Source organism: Megalobrama amblycephala, linkage group LG22, assembly GCF_018812025.1.
Source record: "Megalobrama amblycephala isolate DHTTF-2021 linkage group LG22, ASM1881202v1, whole genome shotgun sequence".
In the NCBI taxonomy this organism is placed as follows: domain Eukaryota; kingdom Metazoa; phylum Chordata; class Actinopteri; order Cypriniformes; family Xenocyprididae; genus Megalobrama; species Megalobrama amblycephala.
The window spans coordinates 28,911,101-28,923,290 of NC_063065.1; the positions used below are offsets into that span (position 1 = coordinate 28,911,101).

Below are 12,190 nucleotides of genomic sequence, written 5' to 3' on the forward strand. Positions count from 1 at the left end.
TCAGAAGATGCATAATAGTTCCCCCTACTGTATAACAGTGAAAATATGGAAATATAGAAATTTCCATCAAACCTGTAAGAGCTTCATTCATCTTCAGAACACGAATTAAGATATTTTTGATGAAATCCGAGATTTATCCACCATAGAAAGCAATGAAATGACCACATTCAAGGTCCAGAAAAGTAGTAAAGACATTGTTAAAATAGTCCACGATACTACAGTGGCTCAACCTTAATGTTATGAAGCAACGAGAATACTTTTTTGTGTGCAAAAACAACAAATAACGACTTCATTTAACAATTTCATCTTCTCCCCTGTCAGTCTCCTACGCTGTTTACGTTGTATAGACAGAGCAGGCTTCCAGGTTCTACGTCAGAATGCCGGCTCAGTATTTGTTTTTGATAGTTTGCTGTTAATGTTTTCTTTTGTTTTCTGGCTATTAGCTAAGTATCAAAGTCGAAAGTGGTCCTCAATTCCATCCTAAAAAAAATGTTCCAGTCAACATGTAAACAATGAGTGTCCTTAGCTAGCTTACTATGAGCTAACTAGCTGGTTAGCTAGTAGCTCATTAACAAGTATGTGAATTCTTTCACATAGGAATTTATTGATATACGACCACTTTTATCTAAATTCAGATATGCATTTGTCTTAATGTCATTTTTACAAATCTTTTTGTGCTTTTTTTTTTTTTTTTTTTTTTTTTTTTATGACAGAATCTGGCAAAAACCAACATATGCTGGTTAGATATTTTTTGAAGCATGGAAGCTGGTCATGAGCTGGTTTAAGCTGGTCAAGTTCTGGTCATAAGCTGCTGCTACACTGTAAAAAAAATCCCAGTAAAATTTACGGTAAAAAAACGGCAGCTGTGGTTGCCAGAACTTTACCGTAAAAAATACAGTAGCAACGTAAAAAAAAAATCTTTTAAATTTACGGTAAAACAACGTATTTCATTAACTGATATAATGTTAATTTACAAACCTAATGAAGTACTAATATCTGTTTTGTACCTTTATAATACACTGACAGTCACCAAACACAGTGGTGATAAGAGTCACATGATGAATCAAAGTTCATCACAAGCTGAGGAGGACAATACTAACATATAGAAGGTGCACACAGTGTCATTCACACACACACACTAAACACCATCATGGTAACATGCATGAAATTTTAAAAATGCAATAAACATTAATTTAACAACATTAGATGTAACATAAAACTCTAATGTACATAACTGATTAGAAAAAAATGAGAGTTATTTCAACGAAAATATATCAAATGTGAAGTGTCACGCAGGGAATTGTGGGAATGTCAATTTATGTTTTTTCACTGTAAATTTTACAATGAATTGTTATTTTTCACTTCCAAAAACTGTGAATTTAACGGTATTTTACTGTAAAATTACATTAAATGTACCGTTAGATCTATTGCAGTTATTCACCGTATATAGTACGGAAACTTTCTGTAAACCAATTGACAGTTTTTCACCGCAGCATTTTTACAGTCTTTTACTGTTAAAATCACGGTCTTTTTTTACAGTGTAGTTGCTTAGGACCAGTACTTAGGACCAGCTTAAACCAGCTAAGGACCAGCATAAACCAACTCAGACCAGCTTCAAAACATACCTAACCAGCATGTGCTGCTTTTTTTTCAACAGGGTGCGCAGATCTCAATCATGTTGGAAATGACGTTATATGATGCTTTGAAGTCGGAGTTGATCGGTCTTTTCAAATCAGATTTCTGACCTCAAGAAATGATTGAGCAATGAGTTCATGACAGCCTAAATCTCTCTATTGAGTTCTTCTATAGCAGAGCATCGCTGTGCTGTTTATTAACTAAACCCATGACTGGCATTTAATTCTACAATAAGCGGCGGGCGAGTCTCGACATGGCAGCTGCGCCTTGGGGAACGGAGAGGTGTCCGCCGCCTTCACGCTGCATCATATTCTGTCCCTTCAGACCCGCGTCTTTATTGCAGTGTGTAAGTGTCTTCCGCTCTGTGAAACCCGAGGTTGTCTCTGTGCCAGCATTGTCATTTAATCGTGCTGGTGTCTACATGGACTATCAGACATGCCGTCACACGCTCACTTAACAGCTATTAATGAGCGCTAGGCCTCTGGAAATATATGCCTATCATCGCTTTTTGAAGTTTTGATTACAGAGGTTCAGAGTAGAGCTCTGTGTGTCATTGTTGTCACAGTCTGCTGCCGATAGATTTTAAGCCTACTGTAAACAAATTGATGAATCTCATGGTTGCACGACGGCACAGATTGAGGTGGAAACAATAATAATAATTATATTCAGTGTTGGGGGTAATGCATTACAAGTAACGCGAGTTACGTAATCAGATTACTTTTCCCAAGTAACTAGTAAAGCAATGCATTACTTTTAAATTTACAGGGAAATATCCAAGTTACTTCTTCAAATAAGTAACGCAAGTTACTTTGTTTTCCCATTTATGAACTGACAGCTCTCCTGAGAGATATCGTCAGTGCAGTAAATAAATAATAATTTGAGTAAATAACACAAATACACTTTATGTATTTAATCTCACTTTATTAACCAATGTCTTTGCTGCTGATCTTCAATGATCCAATTCAACCATACTAATAAGCAAAAATGACTTTAGATAATCATATTTGTTACATTTTTTGTTTTTATTATTGAAGAGTGCTGAACTTTCTTGTCTGAGCTGCGCCCTCTACTGTACAGATGTGATTTTGCATTTCCTTCAGCCTGAGGCTTATTCATTTCACATATGGTGTGAAAAGGCCTTTACATTTGCCAAAAATACAATACACTATTATATTTATAAAATAACAATATCATCAATTGGAGTTAATGTGTAAGGCCTGTTCTAAGCTGCATGAAGTAAAAGGAGAAATTGCACAGTTTCTATCTCACTTGACCCATAGGAATCATTTTATTGGTGTAACTTGCTTTTGTCTGGTTGATTTAAATCATTGTAAATAGTTTTTGACTTGAAATAAAACCAGTTCTATCATGACAACTCTCGGAAGATTGTTAGCATGGTAATGGATATGACAATGTTAATGTATTTGGTCTTGGCGGAATAGATCTGCTATGCTGCTGCTGCTGTAGATTATAGTTTGTAGATTATTGCTGCTCCTGCAGAGCAAGTACAGGAACTTGCTACTGCCAGATACGCTGCTGCGAGTAAGAGATAGTTTTGCTGCACAAATTGGATATATCAATAACCCATATCAGATCTATACAGGTGGAGCTGGGGAAGGTGGAGGGTTTTAGAGGCACTCTGAGGTGCGCTACAAACTGCTATAGTGAATGAAGCCAACCAGCCATTTAAATGTGTGAGCAACAAGCTCATTGGCTGGAGAAATGACATGGACCAATCAGCTTGTGCCAGTAGTTAACACTGTAATTATCATTAGGGCTGGGGCGATTCTGATGTATCGCGATTCTCTCTCGAATTGATTCTGAGCTTAGTTTTTAAACAGCAGATGGCACTCCTATACGTGCTTTAGAAACACTCGTTCACTGCTTCCAGTTCCTTTACACACACCACTTAAACCTAATCATTCATTAAGTTCGAAAAGGTTGAAGCAACAAATCTCGCATCATAAAAGCATTCTGAGCTGAGATGCAAGTATGTTTAACCACTCACATGACTAAGCCGAACTCACAAGCGCTGTCCAGCAGTCTTCTTCATGAGCGTTTGAGAGTGTGTGGTTAAAAACTAGCCTAGAGCGCCATCTGCTGTTAAACCAAGCTCAGAATCGATTAGAGAGAGAAAATATCAGGATAGATCCAGATTCATTGTATCGATCGAGAATCAATGTATCGTCCCAGCTCTAATTATCATCAGCTTGCGCTAAGACCCTTCAGCCTGCGCCATCTAGAGTTTCGTGTCGGAACTTGTTGCCGCATGGAGCACGTTAAGGCCAAATGACAGATTTTACAAAAAAAAAAAAAATTACAAGTAATTTTGGTGGCTATGAATAATTATTTAGATTACTGTGGTGGCTAACTATTCTGATTCAGACAAACCAGCAGTCATACTAATTAAACAACAAGGAAATAATAAAATAAATTCTAGGAACCGTTTAAATCTCAACATCAGTTTTTAGATCTTTCCCCCCCCATTGCACTTTTTTTTTTTAAACACAATTACTAAAAAAGATAATTCTTTAATTAATTAATTAATTTATTTGTTTATTTGGCAAAAGCACTTTTCAAATGCATTTTCTGTATTGCACTTTAAACTAAGTACCTAACCCCCCCCAAATAATGGTTAATATCTATGGATAATAACAGAGTTAATGACCTAGCTTCTGATTGGTCAATACAGCATTTCATTCATGCTAAAAAACCACAATATAGTAAAATCTATAGCATGAAACACCTGTTCACCTGTGTTAGCATTTTCATGTTCATTACGTCTGACTCGAGTGCACAAATAAATGCAGTGCTTGTCATTCTCAAAGAACAAGGAACAAGTGTTGTCTTGTATGCAGTTTATAGACTTCTTGTGTTGTAGAGATCATAACAGAGATCAGGTCTGTTCTGATGTGATCACAACTAGAGGAAGTGATGTAATGTGACTCATCGGGAAACCAAAGTACTTGACTGTGCACATTTACTTTTACTATACAAACAATAGTACTTGAGATCATAAGTGTTTGTTTGTCATTTTTGTAATGTTTTGTAAGTGTTTTTTTTTTTTCATTACAAATTATGTATTGCTGAGTTGAAAAAAAAAAATATTTTTTTAAATGTTAAAAAAATACTTTTTTTTTTTTTTTACTATTTGTATCTATAAATTACTATTTATTTTTGTATTTTAATTTTTAGACTTGCATGAACATCAAGATTTTCAATGTCGTCTCAAACTTTTGGACCCCACTGTAAATTTTTATGACTTTTTCCCAGCCTGTCAAACATGCAGTTTTGAAAGAAAATGTATATTTACACCAGCAGGGTATATTTACACTTTCACCGGGATCAAGCGTCTCTCACACATGGCTCTTGCCTCAGGTGTGCTGCTCACAATAGGTCTTTGATACACTAGGTGCTGTACAGCCATTGAAAGTGTCATGACATGTCGCCCAACCGCCGTGATTTTGCAAAGATAAAGCTTGTGGTTAGTTCTGGAATGATTTGTCTTCTTTGTTAAGGTTAAATATGCTTTCATTGAGCATTCGTCTCTATTGTTTCATTCACTTCCTTTCCGTTCTCCCGGGAAAAGTTTGCGGGTTCGACAATGGAGCTGTCTGTGGGTAACTTTTGAACTTATGATTGCTTAAAGCTCATCAGCATCTGAAAGAATAAATGAAATCGAGGGGATGGTACTCATGAAAAGAACAATATTTGAACAAGCTCTGCAGCTGGCTGTGGATATTGTTTCTCTTTCTTTTTCTGATACACCCTTTCCTCCCCTGGATTGAGATGGATGAGGTCTGGGCTGCTCCTAGTTAGATTAGTTGAAGCCTGGATTTGTTCAGCGTTGTGATTCAGACCTGGTTGTATTACTTCATCGAGTTATAAATGATGCGTTGACAAAGGCGTCCCTGTCTGCTCTGATCGCACACCATCCTGGAATGTTATCTCCATCCATCATCACGTCTCTCTGGTGCGGCGACCTCCTCGCGGGACACGTGAATGGCTGATAATAGATGTGTTTGTGGTGGAGAAAGAAATGTTTGTTCTGTGTGTGTGTCAGTGTAAAGGAACGCTACTTATAAAAGCATTTTATTATGTTGTGTTACGCCTAATAAAACAATTACGTTATATATTGTTTCTGTTCATGGAAAGTAGCACGTTACTTCTGCATTCTCAGAATGGAGCGCTAAGTTTGACTCTCAGGTCATTATGTCAAATATAGCAAGTTTCATAGACAAACTTCTCAGTGAAACGCCACCTGTGACAAAATCATCACGTCTCTGGCAAGGTGACCACTTTTTGGTACACACGAGCGGCTAATAATAGATACATTCTAACTGTAACACATTACCTGAAAAAACATTCATGTTACATTTATTTATTTGGCATAAACTGCTATCCAAAATGACTTCAGGGTGTATATTTTATCACCATATATGTTTCCCAGGAATCAAACCCATGTCGCAGGCCTTGGTGGTGCCATGTTTTACCGGTTGAGCTACACGAATGTAAAAGCAATAGTGTTACTTGTAACCCAACCACATTATTTAAATGCATTGGCGTCCATGTCTACGCCGATTGCACACTATCCACGAATATTGTCTTCATCCAAATCATCACGTCTCTGGCATGGTGACCTTCTGGTGGGACATGTGAGCATCTGATAATAAATGCATGCTGTAACACATTACCTTAAAAAAAGTTATATTTATTGGTTTGGCAGAAACTTTTTTTATCCAAGAAACTTCAAGGTATGTATTTTATCGGCGTGTGTGTTTCCGAGGAATCAAACCCATTTGTTTTGGTTGTGCAATGTCCTACTAGTTGAGCTACATGAACAAAAAAAGAAAGTGTTACTTGTAACCCATTTGTGGTAACACATTTAAATGCATTGGCGTCCATGTCTACGCCGATCGCACGCTATCCACGAATATTGTCTTCATCCAAATCATCACGTCTCTGGCATGGCGACCTTCTGGTGGGACATGTGAGCATCTGATAATAAATGCATGCTAACTGTAACACATTACCTTAAAAAAAGTTATATTTATTGGTTTGGCAGAAACGTTTTTATCCAAGAAACTTGTGTGTGATTTATCAGCATGTGTGTTTCCCGGGAATCAAACTCATTCGTTTTGGTTGTGCAATGTTCTACTAGTTGAGCTACATGAACAAAAAAAAAAAAAGAAAGTGTTACTTGTAACCCATTTATTGTAACACATTTTTTAAATGTATTGGTATCCATGTCTGCTCTGATCGCACAAAATCCTAGAATGTTATTTTCATCCATCATCACGTCTCTGGCATGGCGACCTTGTGTTGTGACATGTGAGCGTCTGATAATAAATGCATGCTAACAGTAACACATTACCTAAATTTTTTTTAATTTATTTATTTGGCAGAAACTTTTATCCAAGAAACTTCAAGGTATGTGTTTTATCGGCATGTGTGTTTCCAAGGAATCAAACCCATTCGTTTTGGTTGTGCAGTGTCCTACTAGTTGAGCTACATGAACAAAAAAAGAAAGTGTTACTTGTAACCCATTTGTGGTAACACATTTAAATGCATTGGCATCCATGTCTACTCCAATCGCACACCATTCACGAATATAGTCTTCATCCAAATCATCACGTCTCTGGCATGGTGACCTTCTGGTGGGACATGTGAGCATCTGATAATAAATGCATGCTAACTGTAACACATTACCTTTTAAAAAAGTTACATTTATTGATTTTGCAGAACGTTTTCTCCAATAAACTTCAAGGTGTGTATTTTATCAGCATGTGTGTTTCCCGGGAATCAAACCCATTCATTTTGGTTGTGCAGTGTTCTACTAGTTGAGCTACATGAACAAAAAAAAAGTGTTACTTGTAACCCATTTATTGTAACACATTATTTAAATGCATTTGCGTCCCTGTCTACTCTGATCGCACACCATCTTGGAATGTTATTTTCATCCATTATCACGTCTCTGGCATGGCAACATCCTCTTGGGTTCTAGTTGAGCTACATTGAACAAAAAAGTAATAGCGTTACTTGTAATCCCCTTATTGTAACACATTGCTGAAATGCATTGGCGTCTCTGCTCTGCTCTGATCACACACAACCCTAGAATGTTATCTTCATTCAAATCATTATGTGTCTGGCGTGGCGAGCTCCTCTTGGGACATGTGAGCATCTGATTATAAATGCATGCCAACTGTAACACATTACCTCAAAAAAAGTTACATTTTTTCATTTGGTAGAAACTTTTATCCAAGTAACTTCAAGGTGTGTGTTTTATCAGCATGTGTGTTTCCCGGGAATCAAACCCATTCGTTTTGGTTGTGCAATGTTCTACTAGTTGAGCTACATGAACAAAAAAAGAAAGTGTTACTTGTAACCCATTTGTGGTAACCCATTATTTAAATGCATTGGCGTCCATGTCTACTCTGATCGCACACCATCCTGGAATGTTGTCTTCATCCATTATCACGTCTCTGGCATAGTGACCTTTTGTTGGGACATGTCAGTGTCTGATAATAAATGCATGCTAACTGTAACACATTACCTCAAAAAAGTTACATTCATTCATTTGGCAGAAACTTTTATTCAAGAAACTTAAAGGTGTGTGTTTTATCAGCATTCGTTTTGGTTGTGCAGTGTTCTACTAGTTGAGCTACATGAACAAAAAAAGCAAGTGTTACTTGTAACCCATTTGTGGTAACACATTATTTAGATGCATTGGCGTCCATGTCTACTCTGATCGCACACCATCTTTGAATGTTTTTTTTCATCCATCATCATGTCTCTGGCATGGCAACATCCTCTTGGGTTCTAGTTGAGCTACATTGAACAAAAAAGCAATAGCGTTACTTGTAACCCCTTTATTGTAACACTTCGACACATTACTTAAATGCATTACATCCAACACTGTCACCATGTTTTTGTGTAGTTTTGGGAGCGTAGTGAGAGCCTGTCTGCATGTCACGCACTTCACTTTCCTGCAGATAAGACCAGATGTCTTTCTCTCTCTTGGGGGGTGAACTGACTTATCCTGCTTTATCTTTCCTTTGCCCTTCATGCTTTAATATTTCATTCCTCACACCACAGAGGGACAATGTCTTCTTTTCTCCTTGTGCATAGTTCCGTTCTTGAATCACGCATATGAGGCCTGGGCTATCCCTGCAAACCCTCCTTCATAAATAACTACTGCACAGATATCCCTCCAAACAGGAGAACAAGCCTTTCCCTCTCATTTCATCTCTGTTTCCATCCATCTTTTGGTGATTATTGGGTCCATTTGATCTTAAATCTGCATGTTAGTCGCTGGGTTTTAACGACCTCTGTAAATGTGGGAGGACGAAGCGCTGGCCAGCAGTGCATGTCGTCTCAGCAGCAAATTTGTTCAAATATTTGCTGAGTCTTGTTCTGGGTTTGTGGCCAGAAAATGTCTTCCAGATTAACTCTGCTAAAACTTGGATGAACTTGTTGACATTGTTCCTTTGAAGGGGTTCATGTTTCTGTTTATTTGATTGTGACTTATTATTCTGCTGAATTATTTTGTGGTTGTTGAAGTATTAGGATATATAATTTCTATATAATTGCTATAATTATAAGTCAACTAATATGAATTAGCTTCATGTTTTTTTTTTTTTTTAATGCTTGCGAATCAATGTTTTCTTTAGGAGAAATACTAAGAGGGGGAAAAGAGGGAAAAACGAGTCGACATTAGGGATGCACATGGTTATTCATCAATATCAATATTATTTATTTTTAATTTATCAATATTGACTGCTGGATATTGGATGTATAATATTGGATATTTAATTATGCATGCATATTTCCACTATCTTAAAATTACTTTTACATTAAAATTGACCTATTTATTTGCTTTCTTAATACATGTTCCAGTTCTTGTTGTGCACAATTCATTATATTATATATCAAATCATAATATTATATATCATAAAATAGGTATATATTTTTTATATACATCTTTGTAATCAGTTATCAAAATTTCTGAAATGTCTTTTCTTTTTGCTTGACGTCACCAGGAAGCCTTTACTTCCAAATATTTGACATACAGAATAGAGACTTTTCACGGTCCAGGTGGTTCTTGTGGATTAATTTGTGTCGTGCCAAACATTTTTTTTTTTCTGATTGCATATCCAGTTTAACTTGGAAATACATCAGATTAGAGATGAAAAATGAAGAAAGAGAGATAGATAGAGAGATAATAAGGCACATAAAGCTACAGATGGAAATCACTCATTACTCTGGTCAAATGGCCTGCATAGACTGGCAGTCGGCAATGTGGTCGGCAGAGACTTGCATTCCATCGGTGTGCGACCCCAATTTCTCCCATCTTCATCTTCGTCATCAGCTCGCTTTGAAGCTCTTCCAGGGTCTGTGGATGCCAAGCTGACTGTGGGTTGTTCAGCTGTGCCCAGTTCTGAGATTACAGTGGTTCAGATGAGCTGAGTTCAGTCAGTACACACGATCAAACCCAGAAATATTACAGTTACTGGCTGCTGATGTTGTTTGGATACATCAGACTGTGACGTTGTGACATTGGTGGCTGCTGTTGTGAGCATTTGAAATGTTTTTTTCTTTATTCAGCTACCTAAGACAGCAGACAAGCTAAAGCTAATGACGTGATTCTCTAATAAGCAAAAATACATATAACTCACACTAGGTTTCACAAGATATAATATAAGTCTAAGGTGTCCCCTGAATGTGTCTGTGAAGTTTCAGCTCAAAATACCCCATAGATTTTTTTTTTATTAATTTTTTTGGGGCATCATTAACTATGCACTGATTCAGGCTGCGCGGCCCCTTTAAATCTCTCCCGAGCTCTCGACTATAAGTGCAGTTATACAGTGCATAAACAAAGTTCACACAGCTAATATAACCCTCAAATGGATCTTTACAACATGTTCGTCATGCATACTGCATGCATGCATCAGATCATGTGAGTATAGTATTTATTTGGATGTTTACATTTGATTCTGAATGAGTTTGATAGTGCTCCGTAGCTAAAGCTAACATCACACACTGTTGGAGAGATTTATAAAGAATGAAGTTGTGTTTATGCATTATACAGACTGCAAGAGTTTAAAAAGGAAAATAGCTACGACTCTTGTCTCTGTGAATACAGTAAGAAACGATTTTAACTTTAACCACATTTAACAGTACATTAGCAACATGCTAATGAAACATTTAGAAAGACAATTTACAAATATCACTAAAAATATCATGTAATCATGGATTATGTCAGTTATTATTGCTCCATCTGCCATTTTTCGCTATTGTTCTTGCTTGCTTACCTAGTCTGATGATTCAGCTGTGCACAGATCCAGACGTTAATACTGGCTGCCCTTGTGTAATGCTTGAACATGGACTGGCATATGCAAATATTGGGGGCGTAACGTAACAGTCGGTGTTATGTTGAGATTCGCCTGTTTTCCGGAGGTCTTTTAAACAAATGAGATTTACATAAGAAGGAGGAAGCAATGGGGTTTGAAACTCAGTGTATGTCTTTTCCATGTACTGAACTCTTGTTAATCAACTATGCCGAGGTAAATTCAATTTTTGATTCTAGGGCACCTTTAATTACACTGGGTTATTTTTGCATTGATTCTTTATCTCATTCAGTGCTATACTGAATATTTGTCACTCTGTTGTCTGGTTCTTATATGCCTTTTACTGACAAGTTAGGGGTATTTTGAGGAAGTGGGAGGAAATCTATACATTTGAATGTCGTTGTGACACAGATTGCCTGATTGTATCTCTCTCTGTCCGCTTCTCCTCTCTTAGGACCCAGGCTACTGGATACAGGTTCATCGGTTAGAACATGGAGACGGAGGCATTTTGGACCTGGATGACGTGCTATGTGATGTAGCCGACGACAAAGACAGGGTATGGCATTAGTGTGCATGAATCTTTTTTTGGTTTGTTTGTTTGTTTATTCGTTTTAGGAGAGACGCTGATCTCTGATTAACTTTGAATGTACCGAAAGCATAATGCCAAAACTATTAATACATTCTGACTTAAAGGGATAGTTCACCCAAAAATCCTTTACAAGTCAATGGGGTCCCATCATCTGTTTGGTTAAAGACATTTTTTAAAATATCATCTTTTGTGTTCAGCAGAAGAAAGAAATCCATACAGGTTTGGAACAACTTGAGAGTGAGTAAATCATTTTTGGGTGAACTATCCCTCTAAAATTGGATTTAAAATTCGAAATATTCATAATAATTTCTGAGATGACAACTTGATGTCACTAGCTGAATTAAAAATAAACATAAATGAGGTCTTGTGACATCAATGAGTGTGAGTACTTGTTTTAACCCAGTCATAATGCCTCAAGTGTCTGTTTTTTTGGGTTCACACACTGTTTAAGCTAACAAGTATACTGTATTTTTGCCTATTACCCTGATTTCGGCATATAAAGACGCTTCATTGGTATTTTGGTAGACGTGTCTTGTGTGCATGTTTATGTTTTGACATAAAAAAGCAAATCAATATTGATTTTAAAATATCATGTATGCGTTCATGCATTGCTTGGTTT

General features: G+C 36.9%; 1 protein-coding gene across 2 annotated transcripts in view; it reads left to right on the forward strand.

Moving 5' to 3' along the window:
• The window catches only part of pard3aa (par-3 family cell polarity regulator alpha, a), a 299,284-nt gene that overhangs the window by 54,741 nt on the left and 232,353 nt on the right, over positions 1-12,190 (forward strand). For both annotated transcript variants that reach the window (XM_048175193.1, XM_048175191.1), the window contains exon 2: positions 11,437-11,538. In XM_048175193.1, coding sequence (XP_048031150.1) covers positions 11,437-11,538 — 102 coding nt within the window. The remainder of the gene's footprint in view (positions 1-11,436; positions 11,539-12,190) is intronic.